This window comes from Girardinichthys multiradiatus, chromosome 22 (genome assembly GCF_021462225.1).
Source record: "Girardinichthys multiradiatus isolate DD_20200921_A chromosome 22, DD_fGirMul_XY1, whole genome shotgun sequence".
Lineage (NCBI taxonomy): Eukaryota > Metazoa > Chordata > Actinopteri > Cyprinodontiformes > Goodeidae > Girardinichthys > Girardinichthys multiradiatus.
In genome coordinates, this window is record NC_061814.1 from 34319277 (window position 1) to 34341618 (window position 22342).

The 22342-nt window shown below is 40.2% G+C and overlaps 1 protein-coding gene across 1 annotated transcript; it reads right to left on the reverse strand.

Annotated features, from left to right (window-relative positions):
* Positions 1–442: 442 nt before the first annotated feature.
* On the reverse strand, positions 443–22342 carry nid1a (nidogen 1a). Its single transcript, XM_047351792.1, has 20 exons — positions 22064–22342; positions 15716–16018; positions 15410–15636; positions 15074–15330; positions 12843–12983; positions 11918–12169; positions 11584–11784; positions 11272–11505; positions 10998–11135; positions 9660–9788; positions 8729–8872; positions 7210–7329; positions 6630–6857; positions 6326–6495; positions 5811–5937; positions 5551–5722; positions 2759–2916; positions 2556–2679; positions 2021–2133; positions 443–981 (listed from the first exon to the last, which is right to left on the reverse strand). Exons 1-20 carry the CDS (start codon positions 22265–22267, stop codon positions 857–859), a joined length of 3567 nt encoding a protein of 1188 aa, XP_047207748.1. The 5' UTR covers positions 22268–22342; the 3' UTR covers positions 443–856.

A 22342-nucleotide genomic window follows, 5' to 3' on the forward strand; every position in this document is an offset into this window, starting at 1 on the left:
TTCTTCTCTGAATACATGGTCATAAATTAGAGGTTTGTTTTTTCTTGAATTTTCAGTTAATGATATTGTTTCTGCAAAGGAAGATTAATACATTTTAAGGATTTTTACACATCTTGTGGCTCTTGTGTTATTTGATGCTACCCTGGACAGTAGAGGGCAGCAGATGGTAATCAATACCAAATATTTAAAAAATAGGCTGGATAAACAAAACAGATTAAACATGTCCTGTTTTTAGCTCAGTGGCCACTAATAGTTACTGCCTTCTTTTTTAAAACAAATTTCTACATATTTTACTTATAAATCTTTTGGACAAGTCATATGTTTGTTGTACAAAAGTGTTTATTATAAAACTCCGGATTTACTGACGCTTCATCTGCATTTCAACTATCTAACACACGATGGCAGTGTTGCTTTGCTTAACACAAAAACTCAAGCGCCCCAGAATGGTAGAAAAACATTTATTAATTTATTAGCTGACCAGTATGTAAAGTGATTCTACCAGCTTTACAGATGTGGTTTTTTTTTTTTCCAATTAAGTCAACATTGAGACCATGAGATAAGCTTTAGGTCAAACATGACACAGTGTAACGCAACGTACACGAGATGCTGTCAGGTGCTGCTCTAATACTCTTCACATTAAATTCTGGATCCCTTGAGCTTTATTCTCACTCAATGTGCACTCAGGAAATAATTAAAAAGGACAGTGTAATTTTATTTACAGAACCTATTATCAATGGGATTCTTGCAAATAGAAATTGTAAAAAGTAGTTTTTTGTGGTATTTAAAAAAAGCAATTTGCAACACTGAGTGGTTCAAACATCTGAAAAGCTTCGACTCTCAGAGGATGGTCAGCCCTTCAGTACTCTCTCTCCACGCAGCCCACGCTCTCTCCGTTGTCGGGACACTCGCAGGAGCGGCCCCTCGGTGTTGCTAAACAGAGGTGAGTGCAGCCTCCGTTGTTCACAGAACAGTAGTTTTGCCCTGTTGAAGGAAAATAAACTTTTGAGGACACCTATTGAAATAATAAGCCTGTACAGTGAGGAGCAACAGGAAACAGCTTCTTTACATATATGAAACACATCCAAGGGAAACACATAGCAAGCTCCAGATGTTGGGAGGCCCACTCCCTTGACTCCACATTCCCTCAGTTTGAGGCGTCCAGCCTTTATCTGGAGGGGAGTATGAAGCCTGGTGGTTCACTTTACCATTGCTCATTCCTCCAAATAAAACAACTAGCTGCAAATTCCTTCTGTTAGTTTCTACTCATTATGCATGTTTGCGTTATTTTTTTTACCAGCTACATCTTGCAATGGTATTCTCCTTGAACCTGAACAGATTTTTGGAGTACATGACAAATAAATACAGTGTCCTATCAACAAAATAAGCCCCCCTAAGCAGTAAATCTCTGCAGTTGCTCCAAAGTTAACGTGAGCCTCTTGGCTGCTTCCCTGATTATGCTCTCCTTGCCAAGCATGTACCCCTGGGTGGATAGCAGTGTCTTAGTTTGTTTGAAGTTGCAGCCATACCTTTCCCATTTTCAGGTGACAAATTGGATAGTTCTCTGTTAGATGCTCAAAGCTTGGGATCTTGTTTTTAAAAACAATTACCCTCCTTTAAACAACTTTATACCTACTTTGTCTTCATGAAGCTGTTTTTACTCTAACAAACCCCTGAGGCCTTCACAGAACAGCTGGAGATTTAATTACACACAGATGAACTCTATTCACTAATTAGTTCACTGATTTTATGTAGAGGTACCAGAGTGAAGGGGGGTTAACACTGATGCACATCCCACTCTGTTTTTTATTGTTAAAAAAATGAAAAACAAATCTAAATTTTTCTTTCACTTCACAATTAGGCAGTATTTGGTCTTTGTCTTTCACATAAAATCTCAATAAATACATTAATTGTAATGTGATAAAGTGTAAAAATATGCATTTTGCTACATTTTGAAGAATATAAAAGCAATCATTTGTTACATTCATCGGAAAATTTTGCACTCTTTAAACAAGTTTACTACCTGGAAGACACTGGGCGTAGGCTGTGGTGATCCCATAGATGTTGGCCCGTTTCTGTGGCTGAAACTCATCCGACTCCTTTTCAGCATTTTGGTCCACTTCAACGATGGAATTCCTGTTGTAAAAACACAATCAGCAAGAGATTTCAGCAATCTGGAAATGCCTCAGTTTATGGGATCTTCCCAGCGTTTTCTGTTTTGTGTAAACACTGTCAAGGATGAGTAGGAGTTAGGTTTGGCTTCTGAGCCGCAGTTTGTTGCAAACTGTCTGAAGTGTTTGCCTCCCCCCACAAACACCTCTCAGCCTTCTCTTGTAAGGTCCTGCTGAGAACACAGAGAGGCCCCATGTAGGTCACTGGTAGATTCCTGAGCCGAGAAATTGCAAGCAGCTGTCACTTTTTAGGATTCCTTCTGACCCCTCACTCATACCGACTCACCCCAAACCTCCGTTTTTTTCAGCTGCAACATAAAGATGGCTCAACAGTGTCAGGGTGGGAGAATCTGAGCTTGGGAAAATATGAAGAAACTGATTTCATACCTTTGCCAGTCAGTGTAGTAGATGTTTTTCCCATAAATTGTAATTCCAAACGGGTACCGGAGTCCTTCCAAGACCATGTTGCGGTGATCCCGGCCAGGATTCATGCATTCCATTTTATGTGTGCCTACATGCAAGATATTATGCACAGGGCTCATCACAAGGCAGACATCAAAGTATAGATTAGTCATCTGTCTGAAGCCTACCTGCGTCTGCCCAACACAGCAGGGAACTCTGAGAGTCGTAAGTCAAGGCATTCGGCAGACCCAGATCGCTCTGAACCAGCACTCTCCTGTTGGATCCATCCATGTAGGAGGTTTCAATCTTTGGAGCTTCACGATTCCAGTCAGCCCAGTACAAATTTCTATTTTCAGGAGACGTACAATCCATGAAATTCCCAATAAAATAAAGACAACTTGTTTTTATTCAGCAATAAGCAAAAAGTTATTCTTCTGCATGTTTAGTTTATTCAAACTAAATCTATCGATTTGGGAAAAGGTAGAAAAATAGTCTGAATTGATAACACATTTTTTACATTCTGAACCATTTGTGTTAAAAAAAGTTGCAAAGTGTCATCAATTTGTGGCGAAATTGATTTACTTTTAACAAATTATGTTTTCCATTAAAAAATTTGCTCCTGATTTTTCGCTGACCTGTTTCTGGCTGGAGCCTCAAATGACAATTTTTAAAAACAAAAGTTGGGCTTGTTTTATGCTTTACACGGTAAAAATTGGTGTAACTTCAGTTTACCTCCAAAGTTAAAACTGGGATCTTGGAACAGCTTACACACAACTCAACTGTGTTCCAGCGGCATGTTGGAAAATCTGTGGGATCTGCTAAATGCTGTGCTCAGAGATTATGCTAATACTACCAATACACAAGATTCCAATGTGTATATTGATTTTTCCATTAATTATTGAGAACGTGATTTTTTAAACAAAATTTTAATAGAATGGATAATGTCATTTTCAATGGATACTACTTTTGCATTTCTTCTTTGATAGATGTGTGCCTCATTTCCAATCAGAATCAAACTTATTTGTTTTGTTTTTATACAAATATTTTTTGAGGCACTAGAGGCCTTTATTTTTCTAATTTTTTTCTGAAAGTAAGCTGACAATAAAGGGGTTGGAGAGAGAGCGGAGGAAGACATGCAGCAAAGGTCAACTGCAGGGATTGGAACCGGTGACGGTTGCTTTGAGGACAAAGGCCTCTGTACAGGGGTTGCGCGCTTAGCTCTTTACACCGCTGGGCCCACATGAAACAAAATTTTTAAATGTAAATCTGCCCAGGTTAAGAATCATATAGGGTTTAACTGTAGTGATTTACTAATTTAATCAGACACAAAGCATCAGAAGTGCAAACTAACAGCTTCTTATTACAGCCTTTTAATGTCCAGTACTATTTATTTGCTGTGTTTTTTTCTTCCTTCATTTGTATAAAGTTCTTAACGGCTCTTTTTGTAATTTTGCTTGATTCTTGTAATGTCCCTTTGAGTTTTTAGAAAAGCACTATACAAATAAAGTGTATTATTATTATTATTATTACCTTTCGGCCATATTGGATTTTGAGGTCAGCTTTAGTGAGAAAACTCCAACTTTCAAACACTGAATTCCAGTGGATATTTCCAACTAGGAACTTGGAATTGCATACCCTATATTAAAATTGGATTTCTTGTTTTTGTTTGTATTATAAATTGTGAATATTAAGGATACTAGGACCCTGAAGCGGGCAGGGAAGATTCTGGCTGATCCCTCCCACCCCGGTCACAGACTCTTTGAGACTCTCCCCTCTGGCAGGAGGCTGCGGTCCATCCGGACCAAAACCTCACGCCACAAGAACAGTTTTTTCCCATCTGCCACCAGCCTGGTTAACAAAGCCCGAAAACCACCCTGACACTCTCCCTTTCCCCCACACCCCCCCTTTTTTGCTGACAGGACACTTGTAACCTGTAACTCTATGCGTTACATTAGCGCTCAGCATGGACTCCTGCCATACTTGCACAATGATCACCTGCACTGTTGTATTGCTCTTGCATCTTATACTGCTCTATATTTACTCTCACTCACTTAAAACTGTGCACATATATTTATATTATATTGTAGATATGTTTATACTGTTTAATTTGTACTGTATTGCACCGACTACGCCAAAACAAATTCCTTGTATGTCCAAAAACGTACTTGGCAATAAAGCTTTTCTGATTCTGATTCTGATTCTACTATATGTGGCTCTGGGTCAGTTGGCCCATTACCCAAATCGAACCCCTACTTCTGAACAACCCATTTACGGTTTGTTCCGACCTACTTCTTCAATTTTATAAATATAGATCAACCATTTTGTAACCAAATAACATATATCAGTTTATTTCTTATGGTAGTGCAGCATTTTTGAGACAAATAATCATAAAAATACACACATTTCACATATAATTTAATTTAATTGTATATACTTTTCTAAAGACTTGATGATTGTGGTCAGAGTTTTGAATTTTGGAAAGTAGTCTTGGAAAAAAATTGTGAGTAAACTAAATTAACTTGAGTTAAAAAAAAAGGCAGAACATTTATTTTTTATCAGTTTGTGCTACTAATGGATTCTGAGCCAATCAACCAGATTTTAAACATGGATCTGCAACTCACTGGATAGACTGGTTCATGGATGGAACCTTATGAACAGAGCACTGATAACAAGCCTTTCAGTTTTAGACCCTTAAGCTCCGCCTTTTATTGGTCATGGCCAAAAAGAGGTGGCCCTGTTCTGGTATCTTGTTTTTAAAGTTCATATGGATGCAATAAGGAATTGCTTTTACTGACAAGAGTTTGGAAGTTTGCTGGTCCAGTCCAATATAGGTATTGCCCCCCTTGTGTGTGTGTTTTGTAATATATTATATCTGGGGTGGGATTTAATTTCTAGAACATTCTAGAGGTTGGTATATAGCTCGTAAGTTATAGAGATATTTCTAGGAGGTCACAAGCTTTTTATATTAAGCATTACATACCCGTTGATGGGATCAGTGACGATAGCTCGGGGGTTTACAAGATCTGTGTCTATGAGGACACGACGCTGAGTCCCATCCAGAGTTGCCACCTCAATGCGATCCTTCATAGAGTCTGTCCAGAACATTGTTCGACTCATGTGGTCAATGGCAATACCCTCAGGGCTGCTCAAATCTGCGAGAATACAGTAGTGTTTTATTTCAAAGCAGTCTTCTGGTTCGTTAAAAAAATAAGAAACTAAAGCGCATAAGAGTAAAAATACCTGATGTAATGACAGCAGAGGGTTCTCCTCCCTTGATGCTGGCCTTGCTAATTGAAGGAGATGTAATTTCTGTCCAATAAATCATTTTCTCCATGCAGTCGTAGGCCACTCCAATGATTACCTTCCCCTGCGGAGGGGTCAACAAACAACATTTCTAAGTGTGTTTTCTCTGTAAAAACCTGGAGCAGATGTGCGTCTAGATATAAATACAAACAATTTGAGTCAAAAATCCAGTGTGGGTCGTTAAGCCACATTTCAGGCCAGCTGGTTGAATCTTGACCTAATGTTAGTCATTAGAGCACGTGACATCATGTGACTTCAATAAAATGTTAGCCCTAAAATCGTGGAGCAGATGGGAATCTGACAGTAAGACAGAAAATACTATGACCCCGCAAGATGATTGGTTCAGAGTGGATTTAGCAAGAAATAATTCCTCCTCTGCAGCTGTTTTGCTTTGTCTGGGTCTTAGACTTTGTTACTAGATGTACGGGGAACCTTTGGTGAAAGAAACTTACAGGAAGATGGAGGACAGCCTTGGCATCTTCCTTTTGCATATCATAAGCTTCCAATGGGATGTGATCTATTCTGCCACTCTGGGCATACAGGAGGTGTGTCCCTGGGGGCAAAACCACATCGGGTCGAGGCCGGGGTCCAACAGTTGGAGCTACAGTGCCATGGGGGATACCTGATGAAGTAAGAAAATAAATTAAAAAAGGGTAACATTAGTGTGGCGATGCAATGCTCTCCTGGACCTTAATCAGACTCTTATCAGCAATGGTTATGGAAGCACATTTTCTTCTTTAACAACCATGTACTTACAGTATGGTCTGTTGCCCTGATCAGTGCGAGTCCCAGGGATCTCTTGTCCATTTCGATCCACACACCAGCACTGCCGAGTGCTGCTGTGGCACTGAACAGGCAGATAATCGCCATTTTCGTCGCACTCAGGGATGTATTGGCCGACAGGAAGTCGAGGTCCACGTGGATTAAAGTTGGTCTGACCTAGAAGACTGTCCCTGATAGCCTCGCATCTGGTTTTGGTCCTCTCTGAATAAAGAGTAAAAAAGGAAATGCCAATTTTTGTTTTAGAGTTTTAAATTTACCAGCTTGGAACATGTATATATGTTATGGGAAATTCCTTATACTTTCCAGAGGAAAATTAAAAGCAGGTTCCAACTGGAAACAGTTTCCTCATTAAGAGAATTAATTCCCAAATGACCCTCATTTCCAGTAGTGTGAAATAATCTAAACAAAGCTGCAACCCAACTGTCTAAAGGATACCCAAAATAGACTTAATAGAGTAAGTGAGACTTAACTCTTTCAATAGAGCAAATGTGAAATAAATCGTAATATCAGTAGTGTATGATTTGTGTTTGCCAAACGGCTCTAAAAGTCTCACCTGACGAGCAGTAGAAGCCGTCTCCGCTGAAGCCCGGCCTGCACTGGCAGATAAACGAACCCTGGGTGTTAGTGCACACCGCGTTCTGATTGCACCTGCTCGGCTGGCACTCGTCTACGTCTTCAGGCAAGAGACGAAAGGGTGATTGAGAAATGAGGAGCAGCATAGATCATAGAGCAAACTTGAGCGTTTACCTCGGTTCAACCTGCTCCTAAAGTGCCCTTAGAGTGCACATCAAGCACAGGTAAGAGCCTGAACACACGATTTATTAATCAATTACTTAAATAAAAGTAGTTTGGTTAAAATTTTAGAATTTAAAATGTTGTTGATTTTCCTTCCTCATACTTTTATGAACTTTTCTTTTAGCGATTTATTAAGCAGTTTCAAGAAGGGTTTGACTTGGGGGAATGTCATGTGAAAAATTATAAGTATTACTTTTTTCAATCAGGTAATTGTGATTAGAGTTTTCTCTCGGTGTAAGTGCCCCACCGCCACTTGTTGCTGCACATTGCTGATCAGCTGGCTAAAGGACTCCCACAGTGTGTTTCTCATTCTTACAGAAAAGACCAGTTGGACGTAATGTGTATAAACTAAAGGAGCACCACCAATCACTTGTATTAAAGTAACAATGTTATAAAACTACAGCTGGTAAGCTGCAAGCTGGTTGGCAAGCAGTTAAATGAGCTATAGGTTTTTCTTTAAAATCTTTGTGTGAATACCATGAAACTTTTGTATTTTTACTCAAGCCTATCCTGTTGTGAGTATCTCAAACAGTTCAGTGTTATTCTAATACTACTCTACAGTCAACGTTAGTTAATCATACAATTCAAATTTTCTCAATTCAAATCATGCAAGTTGGTAAACAGTTATCTATCAAATACCGTTATAATAATATTGATCATAGGAAATTGGATGCTCCTTTTTAAATAGTTAGATTTGTTCTGTGTTTGTTCTGAAGAATTTAGAGCCTTTGCTCCATTTTGCTTGTGTGGTTTCTGTGGCTTTCAAGCAGTTCTGCACTGCATGCGGCACAATTTGGGCCCCAGATTGTTTTGATACATTTACACAATATCGTAGTACACTAGCGTGTTACAGTAATCTAGATGCAACAAGGTTCACAGGCTTCTCTATACAAAAAGTCATTATAGTGCAAATAAACTGAAACCATTAATATTTTGTCTTTCATATTTATGGTTTCCAGAGGCGCTGAGAAATAAATAATGTTGCAGGTAGTGTTAAGGTTTTTCATTTTGCATATCTTAAATCCAACTGAACTTCTGTACCTTGTAGTAATTATAGAAATCTCAAATAAATTAGAGTTCTGTAATAACAAATCTAAGTTAGACTCTGCTTTACTGTCTCGATGATCTGCAAATTACAGATATTTAGAAATTTGAATTGTCGACACACCACCTTCACAGTAATTTAGCTAATTCTAAACAAGTTAACTCATCACTGCAAAGCAACCTCTGGATATTTTGCTAATCATAATCTCCTTGTGGCAAGTAGTGTCTCCTACCTTGGCATGTTCTCCCGTCTCCTACGAAGCCCGGAAGGCAGGAGCAGATGTAGAAGGAACCTCCATTATAGCTACACTGAGCTCGCTCAGGGATGTCACAATTATGCGTGCCTTCCTCACAGTGGTTCACTGGTCGATCAACCTCTGTGGAAAGGAATAAAAAGAGCTGGTGAATGACCCTAAAATTAAACATTAAAGGTTTAGCTCTGTGTTAAACTGGCTTTCTTCAAATAAATTTGAAAGGACTTTCTCTGTTTGGGCAAACAGAGTTTTTTTTCAAACATTTCCTTTTATACACTGTAAGGATCCACAAAGTTTAGTTATGGGTTCATTTTTTTCTTACCACATTTCTTATATTACCTGGCATTATGCATCAGTCTTTTTTGACATTTCCTATCACTTCTATTCTGATGACATTTAGCTGTATATGTCTTTTTAGCCTTAGTAGTTAAATAGGATGTCTACCCTAGTCTACTTCTACTGCTTACTCAAGATTGATGGAAATCTCTCCAGCAACTATTTGCCTTTCACATCATTAAGACGAAGACCATGATTACAGCTCCTCCCAAATTATGTATAAGAGTCAGTCAGGCTCTCACTTTCTTTTACTGAACAATGAAATCTAGAATTAGTAACAGTTTTAGCCCTCCTTTGGCTTTTGTTTGCATATCAAATCTATTTCCAGTTTGTGTTTCTTTCATTTAAGGAACATTTATAAACTGTGCCTCATGTCCTCTTTTGCAGAATCAGAGAAAATCATTCATGCATCCTTACTATGCTTACATATAGTCCATCATCTCTTTCATCCCTCCAAACTGTTCAGATTACTGCAGCCAGTCTAGTTTACTTCATATTTATGCCTGAATATACATGTCAAAAACACTACATGAGATGTACCCTATATGATATTTTCCTTGATTATGTCACTCACCAATGCATGTCCGTCCATCACTACCGAACTGGTACCCATCTTCACATTCGCAGCGGAAAGTCCCAGGCTGGTTGTTGCAGATTGAGTTTGGACCACAGATCTGAGGATTTTCTCTGCACTCATCGATGTCTGACAAAAATAACAGGTTGTTATCACTTCCTAATTATTCCTATGTTTGGGCCAAATCTTGACTTTTGAAATGTGCATTTATGAAATCTGTCTCTTTCATTGTCAGACGTTGGCAGATCAAAGGGAAAGGCTTGATATGATTTGCTAATTTTCTCAAGATAGCATCTGTCTGAAAAACTTCCTTCCTTTCTCCACTGTGTGTTCTTCCTGTTTGGTCTCTCATGTGAAAGACTTTTGGTTGTATAGAGGAAATAATGACCACACTGGATAAGTCAAACGAGACTCAGGACATGGGACAGCCCCTGTTAATTGGCAAAGTTGTTCTGTCCCAGAGGAGAGAAGGTTAATTTAATAGTAGGTCTGAAACAGATATGAGAAGCGTTTGATTCACGGTGGCTTGAAAGCCATTTAGATCCCTTAACTTCCACATTTGGTCACGCTACAAGCATGAACTTCAATGTATATTACTGGGATTTTATGATGAACCAACACAAAAAAGGACATGGCTGCAAAGTGGAAAAGTATATGTGTTTTCTAGAGACTAAAAAGTTTGCCAAATTTTTTTTTGCTCTGTACGTTTTAGATAAAGAGAGTCTGAATATCAGTTTCAACTCTTGACAAAGATGTACCTTTGCTCCAGTCTGATGTGTTTTGCACTTTTTAACATTTTTATTCAGATTGCCTTGTAATTATCTCCATCCATCTCCCTATACTCTGAAAAGCTTCTTTGGCCCTGCTAAAGAATAGCATTCACACAGAATGGTGTTGCCATAGTTAGGTGAGGACCTTCTTCCATGTTTTTGCTGTATACGTTACAGCAAGCTGTGAATGGATTTTCTAAGCGTTTCCATCAGCAATTGTTTTCTTGTCAGTCTTACAAAGAGGAAAGGTTTGTGGAGTCCACGCCTGATACCTCTGCTATCGACATGTTCTTCCACCTGAGCTGTGGATCTCTACAGATCCTACAGAGTCACCATGGGACACATTGCTACTTCTTCGATGGGACTCACTTACTAACTTAGTTCTTTCTGAAGGTAAATGAATACACTCGACTTTATTTAGGGGAACCAGGGTACAGGAGGAAAACCATGTATTGTTTTCCTTCCACTTGAGACAAATGTCCTACTTTATGTAGATCCAATAAATAAAATCCAAAAGAAAGAATCACTGAGATTATGTTGTGTTTAGTTTATTACATGCCAGTCTTACCATAACATGTGCGCCCATCACCATTAAATCCTGAGGCACACTGGCATGTAAACTCGTTTCCTTGGCCAGGTCGGCAAACAGCATTGGTGTCACAGCCGTGTCTCCCAGTGAAACATGGGTTCTCTTCAGGGTCCCCCCCTGAAAATTGACAGTGTAAACCAGTTGTGTTTAGAAAGAACAAAAACGTTTGTTGAAATCTCTTTTACTCGGATGTTCTAATGCAGGAAGAAGATGAGAAAAAAGGTATGAGCACAAAATCCTCCTCTGTCCTCACCATTGACATCTCCAATCTTGTTGCTCATGGCCAAACGGAGGAGTTGATTTGGAGCATCATACAGAGCAAAGACCTGGTCCACACTGAGCAGCTGGGTTGGCTTCATTTCTCTCAAAGCAACACCATGCTGGCAGCCTTGGAAGGAAATGGTTTGACGCCACTGATACCTCCTGTTTTCAGTGGTTCCATCGGGCAAAAGCACTTTATAGTTCTCAGTGGAGGATGAGGAAATCACTGAAAGGTAAATTAGTCAGATTAGTGACTACAATGACAGTTTAAAGGGTCAGACTCTCGGTTGAAGCCTTGTCTTACAGTTGCTGCTGTACTGGTAAATTTCTGTGTGAGGGTCAGTCTGGACGGTAGCACCCAGAGGCACCTCAGGGATTTGGCCATTCAGGGTGGTGCTCACCACCAAGTGATCCTGTTCATCAGTCCCTTTAAACTCCTGTCTGATGGTCAGCTTCTCATTCCCAGGTAGAAAGGTAACTTCAGCCTGTCGGGTGAACTCACCCCCTACAGAAGACAGTGAAGTTTAAGACCCTGGCCCTGGAAACATGGTATCCCAGCTGATAACTGCGTCAACCTACAATGTTTCAATGTCAATGCTTCATGCTTCTCACAGTGTCATAGTATAATCTTTCCTTACCAATAAGGCTGAAGCCGTTTTTGAAACCAGGCTGCTCAAGAGCAAACGCCCACCCGATCACACCACTGATGGCCGACAAAGGCATCAAAGAGGGCCCCAGAGCAGCAGGAATGTCACTGATGGCAACATAGGATCGACCATCATTGACCACCACGTATGAGTGGAGGTCCTTGCTGTTGAACTCCACCGGAGATTGAGAGTTGCCCACAAACACCCTTCCATTTACTTTACCGTTCATCCTCTGTGGCTTTCCTGCAAAAAAACAAACCAAATCTTTTATTGCTGCAATGTTCTCACTGTTGTCAAAGTTCATGTCTGTTATCTATCTTTAAAAGCACAGCCAGGAACTGGAGTGGTAAATATACTCCTGTCAATTTTATCTGATTAATACCGTATATTAAAAATAAATAAATAAGTAAATAAACAAATGAAAAGTGAGTAAATTTAGGCGCATGCAGGAGCAAAGCAATGCATTCAACCCCACATAAACAAAATGAATATCAACAGATGGCAAAAACAAACAAACAGAAAAAATATGTATTTCTTAAAGTATACATTTTTTTTCTTCATTGATTAAATGTGTTTAAATTAAACAAGCAAACATTTTTCAGTGGGTGAGTATGCAACTGCAATAAAGGATTATGATAAAAGATTAGTTTCATTATTTAAGGCTTTAAGCATCATAACCATCAGTACCAGGAAGTGTGGAGAGCCCCGCATAAACCATTATAACTTATTAAAGTGGGCTGAACACTATATTTGTGCTGCACAACTGCGATTTATTGAACCTGGAAACCACAGTAATGCACAATATGACTATGCCTGAATATCCGTAGAATGTTATCTTGTGTTTGAGACAAAATAAATGTATGATAATTTCTTGAAGGATGATTAGAACAGAAGCAGAAGCAAATCAAACGCGTACCCTCTGCCACACACTGTATGCCATTTCCATAGTAGCCAGGTCTGCAGTGGCAGCAGTATCCACTGGAATAATCTCTGCAGTCTGCAAACTGGGAGCACTTATTTCTGTTGTTGGCACATGTTCCAAGGTTGTACGAGAACACTGAGAATGTAGAAAATGAGAAAAAATAAGAGTAAGATTAAGTTGTCACAGATAAATACTTATAATTGATTTAAGTTTTTTTTTTATTAGAAATGGTGTCCCGCATGGATCTGTATTTGGGTTTTCACTGTTTAAAACATAAATAAACATACATGTTCACTATTTTAAAGGAATTTCACTTGATAGAACACAAAGTAGAGATAATGAAGCTGGCCAAAGTTGATTGGAAGATGGATGCTAAACAAAAACTGCTGGTGGCTGCAAAAACCTGAGACTGGGCCAGAGGTTCCCTCACCAGCAGGACAAGGAACGTAAACAGAGCTACAATGGGATGGTAAAAGACCTAAATCCATTTGAGAATTAAGGGCTTTAAAGTCCCTGTGACATTGACTTGATACGATAAATTCAATTACATTTATGGAAAGGAAACATTAATGAAATATTTCAAAAAGCAAATTCATGTCGCTAAAATGAACAGTTGTTGAGATATATGGTCAGAAATTTCACTAAAAAGGCACTTCCAGACTACTCCTTTGCGCTCTTTTATGATGTAAAAGGGGAACCCCGGCACGCAAACTGACCACAGCTGCAATGACTGCAGCACAGTCAGTAGTAAAGAATCTGATGTTTCTTTAGATATATTTCAGTCACTATCAGAGAGACGAAGCAGTCAGAAGAAGAAAGTCAACTGTCACCAGATGGCAGTACACAAGTGCAGCGACGTGCTGACGGCCATTCAAATTAAACCAGGGTCTATTTTTGTCGAATGCCGGAGTCAATCTGAATGAATTATACCGCACCAACAGGAAGCAGAGCAAGCAAAACATCAGGATTTAAAAATAATTTACTAAAGATGGACTAAATCTCGCTACATTCGTAAATACACACATATATTTATATATAAACGTGTATATATCAGCAGTTGTTTACATTAGATCAATTAGTTCAGTTACTGCGGTTTATACTTTAACTAAAGTATTCTAAACCGAGCAAATAATCATTAAATGCACCAAACTAAGCAACAAATATAGCTTTGCTGCACTCAGTGAATTCACCCACTATAGAACAAAAACACATGAAAATATCTGGATGCGTAAAATGAAAAGTGAAGCAGTTTAACTGGTTTATCCTCTGCAGAATAAGTTGTTTGGACTTGCTACCGCATTTATCATAATGGTTCTTGAAGCTCCTCCGGGCTTTTCAGTGGACCGAACCAGTGTTGATGTAAATCAGAAGGGCGGAGAAGTTCATGACCGGACCGGAACAGATCCAGTGTAAATCCAGGGTTACAGTAAATACAGCACTGAGTGAAACAACAGGAGGCGAAGCTGAGCAGCATGGAGCAGCAGCAGCAAACACAAGGGATGATTCAAGATCTGACGATACTACCTGGTGTGTCATTTTTATTAGAATCTTTAGAGAAACATTTATTTAAATATATTGTATGCATTTTGTATAATTATTATTAATAATATTCAAATAATTTTGGATTTTTAATTTGCAATAACTTCCAATATCTAAAGGTACTTTTGTGACAATTAAGGGTTCTTACCTGCTGAGCCTTGACCCGTTTAGCAACAGCAACAACAACCTTTTTCATTCCCATCTTCACAATTATCTTTTATCGCATCTTTAATCTGAATATAATGTCAATTACTGCCCAATTTCATCAATATTAAGATGTTTTCTTTCAATTTCTGCATTTGTGGGAAAAGTGTGTAACAGCAGTTTAATGTCAGAATTGATGTTCACAAATGTTCTCCATCCACTCTAACTGAGTTTTAGCTATTTACAAACATTTCTGTCTAGAGATGTGCAAAGATGGTAGAGAAATGCTTCAAAATTATAGCAGCTGTAATCGCAATTAAAGGTGGTTCTATGAAAATATTTATTCAGGAGGTCCGAATAGGTTGTAGATTTGTATTTGTAAAACATTTTAAGAGTACCGTAATTTATTATTTCCTGTCAATTCTCAATTATGCAATACATTGTGTTGGTCAAACACATAAAATCCCAGTAAAATATTTAAGATTTGAGGTGCTAATTTGACTAAATGTGAACAATCTTCTGTTTTTCTTTCACAGACTCACCATCTACATTTATCTCTGGGTCATCGATCACCAGTACTTCGGGGTTTTGCGGCTGATGTGGCTGGTACTGTAGTTGAATGATTTCAATCTCCCCAGTGCTAGGATCACTGGGAGAGTATTTCTGTTGTTCCCTTTTCATAGCTGGTAGTGGGCCCTCTGGCGGCAGATCTGTGACCTCCCCAGGAGCAACGTTGGAAAAATGGGGATAAGTTCCAATCTCGTACACCCAAACACCCCGCATGCCAGAGTTGGTCTCCCTGTGAGAGAGGAAGATCTATGTAATTCAGCAAGATGGACATGGTAGTGAAGCAGTAATTTGTTCGGACAGCTTCTTACTCTGCCAATGCCCTAACAGAAACCTCCTCATCGGTGGTGGTGCGGTAATATTGTCCCTGTGTGGAAAACAGGAATCTCCGGACCAAACCTTTACTGAAGCCAGCATGCATGATCACATTACTGTCTCCTACAGGTGTGGAATAAAACTGTACTCCATCCCTTGTGTAAAATAGAATGGCATAGGAGGCAGTCTCCAAGGATGCAAGAACCATCTGGAAGGTGTTCCTCTAAGCAAAAGAAAATACCAGAAACGGTATTAATGTTTAGCTCCACTGAAGATAAACTGCATAACTGCATGATACTCACCTTCTTCTCAATGTTGTCTCCTCTGGTTTGGGGTTGATAAGTGGCGACGTCGATCCAGGTGATCACCAGAGCAGCTGTGGGATTGACCTCATCGTCGTCTGGGAAGGCCCTGTTGATGTGCTCAGCTGCCCGACGCAAAACATCTGGACTGGAGTCCTGACGGAAGAAAACTCTCCCCAAGCCATCGCTTGTGTCCAGATCTCCCTGCAGAGCTGCGATCATGCCAAATTTGGGAGGCATTTTACCAAGGTATGTCGACTCGCTTGTTGGTTCTGCTGTGGCAACAAAACCATTGGTGTTGATCTGAAATTAAAAGAACAAACTGGTGACTTGGAAAAGAGGGGTTACAGCTTCCTTTTGACACAGCAGAAACATACCTACTTTACCCACAACTGGCTTTGATCTCTTTTCCGAACTCATTAGACTAATGATCAAAAAGAGCTATTATGTCCTTCCACACCCCTAATGAACAAACAAGCTACCAATTAACACGGCTTTCTACACACTTACTGGTTTAATACAAGCACATGTGAAGGCTTAAAACAGGGGATTATGTCAAAAACATCCTTCCTGACGTAAGGAAAACAAGAAAACTCTTCCTTGCCCAGGCTGTGCTGTTTCCTGTCTTGTCCCTTAAAGAACAGCCCCAGAGAGAAAGAAGAGTAAGATTAGTGCACACTAATCTTCATTACAGACACTTCCTGCCAAATTGGAAACAGTCTGCCATCTGCAGACTGAGATCACAATCTCAGTCTGCGATTATAGAAAGATAGAGAGATTTTATAGATAGCCGTCAAGATATGTTAAAATGTGATAAAATGTAAATTACAGTCACAAGAAGATGATAAACCCCTTTGACCTAATTACCAAAGGAATTGTTGTTTAACAATGTCTGCATTAAAACCACTGGCAAACAGCTCACCCCCACAGGGCTCAGACAGTTCAGAGCAGACTGTCATAAATGAACAACAGAAATCTTTAAAGGCAAGCATAGCTGCAGCTGGGAGGCAAGGCTGTGGTGAGCGTTGCAGCCGGGAGTCGATGTAAACTGACTTTTCATATAAAAAATCCGTATTTGACTTCTGCCAAAGTTCATGCATAAACCACAGCTTTTTGACTGTACATAATTAGTTATGATTAGTTACACTGCTGAAAATGTCTGTGAAAATAGAAAAAGGAAATTAAAGCAACAAAAGAAATTGCTGTAATAGATATAGTGTATGACTATTTCTTAATGTGTATGGTCAGTTTTTGTTGAAAATATATTAAAATAAAAATTCAGGTAATATTAACAGGAGAAAGTCATATTACAAAAAAACATGCAATTACTCTACAATTAATATCATGACGCCGTCTAAACTACAGATTATGCAGCTTTAATTTACTGTGTAAAACCTTAAATCACTCACCCAAAAACATACCTTCATCTAAACAGAAATAGGATGTTATAATGCTAAATATCCATCCATTCATATCCAACCATAACCGTATAGATTTTCAACTATGTCAAATTAACTCCTTACTATGTCATTTTTGGGGTGGTTAGGAAATTTAGGGATTGTTTTAACAAGAAATGCAATATTTCATTTCTACCTCAAACAATGTATCAACCACACATTGTTATCTGTACACAAAAGTTAGCCACAAATGATTGTAATAGATAATCAATTAATTAATAAAAATGTGTGGTTGATGCATTGTTAAATTAAAAGTATTTGTTTTATTTGTATGGTCATTTTATACGGAAACAACATTTATTCACCATAGAAATAATAAATTCTGGTTAAATACAGCACATAAATCCATAACACCACATGTGTGTCTTTACCGTACATTTAGTTTTAAAACGCTAAAGGGCCTATTTTAAAGCTCCACATATTTTAATTTATGGTTTTAAACTTTAAATCATTTGGTCATTACATGCCTCCATTTTTACAGAAGAAAGATGTTAAAATACTGTTTATTCGTACATCCATTTTCTCAAGACAAAGAACTACGCAGGTTTTGCAACTTCTACAACCAATATAGAGATTTTTTTAAATATATTTTCAGCAAATACAGTAGAATAGTAAACTTTATAATAATGGATTATTTAGACGTTGTATCTGAATGGATCACTCCTCCTTTCTCTCCTTTGTGTTCATGAATAATTGGATCTTAAGATTTTTGACAAGATGCCCCAAAACAGAGCCCATGTAAATCTTTAAACTAGACCATAAAACTCTCATATACTTCAAATAATGTGTCTATTGTTCTAATTACTCATAATTTAAAAATATATGATTTTTTTGATTTTATCTTTTCAGTTTACTCGTACTCGTACTCGTACTCGTAGTCTTCCGCTTATCCGGGACCGGGTCGCAGCAGACTCAGCAGAGACGCCCAGACGTCCCTCTCCCCAGACACCTCCTCCAGCTCCTCCAGGGGGAGCCCGAGGCGTTCCCAGGCCACCCGAGAGACATAGTCCCTCCAGCGTGTCCTGGGCCGTCCCCTGGGCCTCCTCCAGGTGGGACGTGCCTGGAACACCTCCCGAGGAAGGCGTCCAGGAGGCATCCGGTATAGATGCCCGAGCCACCTCAACTGGCTCCTCTTGATGTGGAGGAGCAGCGGCTCTACTCCGAGCCCCTCCTGGATGGCCGAGCTCCTCACCCTATCTCTAAGGGAGTGCCCGGCCACCCTACGAAGGAAGCTCATTTCAGCCACTTGTATCCGGGATCTCGTTCTTTCGGTCATGACCCAAAGTTCATGGCCATAGGTGAGGGTAGGAACGTAGACCGACCAGTAAATTGAGAGCTTTGCTTTTCGGCTCAGCTCTCTCTTCACCTCAACGGACCGGCACAGCGCCCCCATTACTGTGGCAGCCGCACCGATCCGTCTGTCGATCTCCCGCTCCATTCTTCCCTCACTCGTGAACAAGACCCCGAAATACTTAAACTCCTCCACTTGAGGCAGGAACTCCCCTCCAACCTGAAGAGGACAAGCCACCCTTTTCCGGTCGAGTACCATGGCCTCGGACTTGGAGGAGCTGATTCTCATCCCAGCCGCTTCACACTCGGCTGCGAACCGCCACAGCGCATGCTGTAGGTCTTGGCTAGAGGGGGCCAGCAGGACAACGTCATCCGCAAAAAGAAGAGACGAAATCCACTGGTCCCCAAACAAGACCCCCTCCGGCCCTTGGCTGCGTTTAGAAATCCTGTCCATAAAAGTTATGAACAGGACCGGTGACAAAGGGCAGCCCTGCCGGAGTCCAACATGCACCAGGAACAGGTCTGACTTAGTGCCGGCAATGCGGACCAAACTCCTGCTCCACTTGTACAGAGACCGGATGGCCCCTAATAAAGGTCCCCCGATTCCATACTCCTGGAGCACCCCCCACAGGGCATCACGAGGGACACAGTTGAATGCCTTCTCCAGGTCCACAAAACACATGTGAACCGGTTGGGCAAACTCCCATGAACCCTCGAGCACCCTGTAGAGGGTATAGAGCTGGTCCAGTGTTCCATGGCTGGGACGAAAACCACACTGATCCTCCTGAAGCCGAGGTTCGACTATCGGTCGGACTCTCCTCTCCAATACCCTGGCGTAGGCCTTACCAGGGAGGCTGAGGAGTGTGATCCCCTGTAGTTGGAACACACCCTTCATAAGAAGGGGGACCACCACCCCAATCTGCCAGTCCAGAGGCACTGTCCCCAACCGCCACGCAATGTTGAAGAGGCGTGTCAACCATGACAGCCCTACAACATCCAGAGACTTGAGGTACTCAGGGCGGATCTCATCCACCCCCGAAGCCTTGCCACCACGGAGCTTTTTAACCACCTCGGTGACTTCAGCCTGGGTGATGAAAGAGTCCAACCCCGAGTTCCCAGCCTTTGTTTCCACCACGAAATGCGTGATGGCAGGATTGAGGAGATCCTCGAAGTATTCCTTCCACCGCCCGATAATGTCCTCAGTCGAGGTCAGCAGCCTCCCACCCCCACTGTAAACAGTGTTGGTGAAGCACTGCTTCCCCCTCCTGAGGCGCCGGACGGTTTGCCAGAATCGCTTCGAGGCCAACCGGTAGTCCTTCTCCATGGCCTCACCGAACTCCTCCCAGGCCCAAGTTTTTGCCTCTGCCTCTGCCTCTGCCACAGCCCGGGCCGCAGCACGCTTGGCCTCATGGTACCCGTCAGCCGCCTCAGGAGTCCCACAAGCCAACCAATGCAATTACATTTACAGTATCTTTGTTGTCTTAAGTTTATTTATCTTAAACCAACTCATTTTATTTTTATAATAACTTATAGACATAAAACTGCTCAAAACTGTAAAACATGATATTAAAAAAAGTATTAAATTCAATTCAATTCAAAGATACTTTATTGATCCCCGAGGGGAAATTAGAATTCCAGTACAACCCATCCAAACATACATCATGACACAAGACAAGGGAGACGGGTCACCGAGGCTTTGCTGCCCACTCACAGGCGCTGCCCTTGTTAGATGAGAAAAGAGGCAAGAGTTGTAACCCAACTCAACTTTCTTCAGTTCAATTCAGCTTTTTGACAAATGCCAATTTAAATCATGGCACTTTATAAGACCAACAGGACCAATTCATATCCATTTGTAAAAGATAATCAGATCAATCCATTAAAATCTAATTTAATTTCATATATTCAAATTGCATCATAGTTATGATAAATGGTAAATGGATGAATTTACAAACTACTTTTCTAGTTACACCAACCATTCAAACCACAATCACCCAATCACACTCACACTCATGCAATGCCTTGACCAAAGACACATCGATATGTGGCAGGAGGAAGCTGGAACCAAACCCCCAACTTTTGAATGCAATACAATTTATCTTTCCACTGATGCGCAGTCGCCCATTTGCGATTAAATTGCAGTTACTTTTAGTTTACAATGTGGGTTAAAAGCCCAAATGATGATGTCATGGCCTTTAAGCTACAACCTCTGAGTTAATTGTTGATGTATTTTAAGGGAACACCTCACAGTCAGCTTCCTTGTGTGACATCATGGGAAAATCAAGAGAAACATGTCACATTCATCTGTTCAAGCAATTAGACATAAGTATGAACATCGTGGGAATGTCCAGTCATTGTAACGTTCGGGAAGGAGACGGGTTCTGGTTTTGATGCGAAATGTGAACAACAACCTTGGAACAACAGCAAAAGACCAACATAAGGAAAGACCACTCAGCAAGGAAGAATCCATTACTCCATAAGGAACATTACAGAGAAAGATCTTAATTTTTTTGGAGATGTGGAGAAGTGTTGGTCATAATAGGAGTTGGCCACAAGGTAATCCTGAGAATATCATCCTAACTGAGAAGTACGGCGTGGCATCATCATATTGTGGAGATGATATTTATTATTGAGTGGTGGCCACTTAATAACATTGAGTGGTCACTACAAAGACCAGATCTCAGTCTCAAATGTGTGTGCAAGCAAGGCACCAGTTACACCAGTTCTCTCAGAAGGAATGAGATAAAATTCTAAAAAACTATTGTGAAAATATTGTAGAAGGATCCTGAAACATTTGACTCATCCTCATGCTGTTTAAAAGGCAATACCAAACTTCTGAATTTGCAGGAAGTTTAAGAGAAGTAAATTCTCTTTCTCATTATTCAGTGATTTAGCAAATAGAGATAATTTTTGTAATCGTAACTGTCCCAAAACAGTTAAAGTTTGCTCTAATTAAATGTCGGATTCAGGAAAAAAAAAAAAAAATGTTATGTGTCTTTGTACACAAATGTATGGAAACGTTTTGATTTAAACGCATTGGATATTAGTTTCGTTTTTTCTGCTTTCACCTCTTGCTGTGCAGCACGATTAAAACAGATGTTTTAGACATCAGAATCAGACAATAAATAGCTGTTTGTCCACCCAAGTGGTTCACATCCTTTTAGAAACAACTGGAGAAAACAGTCAAATTAAAGACCAAACCTGAAAGTTTCTAATTTGAGCGGTTCAAAAACACATTTTTGGCATGCCAATGTTTTATGCAACGCGAACTCATCACTGGATCTCTTTTTTTTGGGGGGGGGGGGTTAGATAAATAAACAGTAACATGATAAGCTCAAGAAAAGCGGATTCCTCCAGTCAGAGAAGATGCAATGAAAAGTAAAAAGACTTTTGTAAATGCTCACGGTCGAAAGAAAAAACATCATATACCACCGGAACAACATTATAAAACTTCCAGGAATTGTTAATGGATCCAAATTCTGACCGCGTTTCTGTTTGGGTTTTGCGCAATTACGCAAAAAACAAAAACTGCCAGTCTGTGTTGACCACAGGGTCTTAGCTATAAATGATAAGCTGTAACTTCATAAATCACTGGTTTACTTACAAAAATGCTGTCGAAAGTGCCATCATAAAAAAACACAGGCTTGCTGAGTGAGAGGCGGTAGCTCTGGTCATTCCCTGAGTCCAGTAACTGGTCTCCTGCGTCCGGACCGAAAGGGAAAAAATCTTCCCGTCCTATACTCTGCACAGATGCCATAAATCCGACAAAAGTCACCCTAAGGAGCCATCCTGGCGTTAGCCAACCCATTGTTCCAGTTCCACAAGCAGCAGAGCAGCCAGTCCAGCTTTATAAGGACTAATGAACTGCTGGTCATGGAGTGGA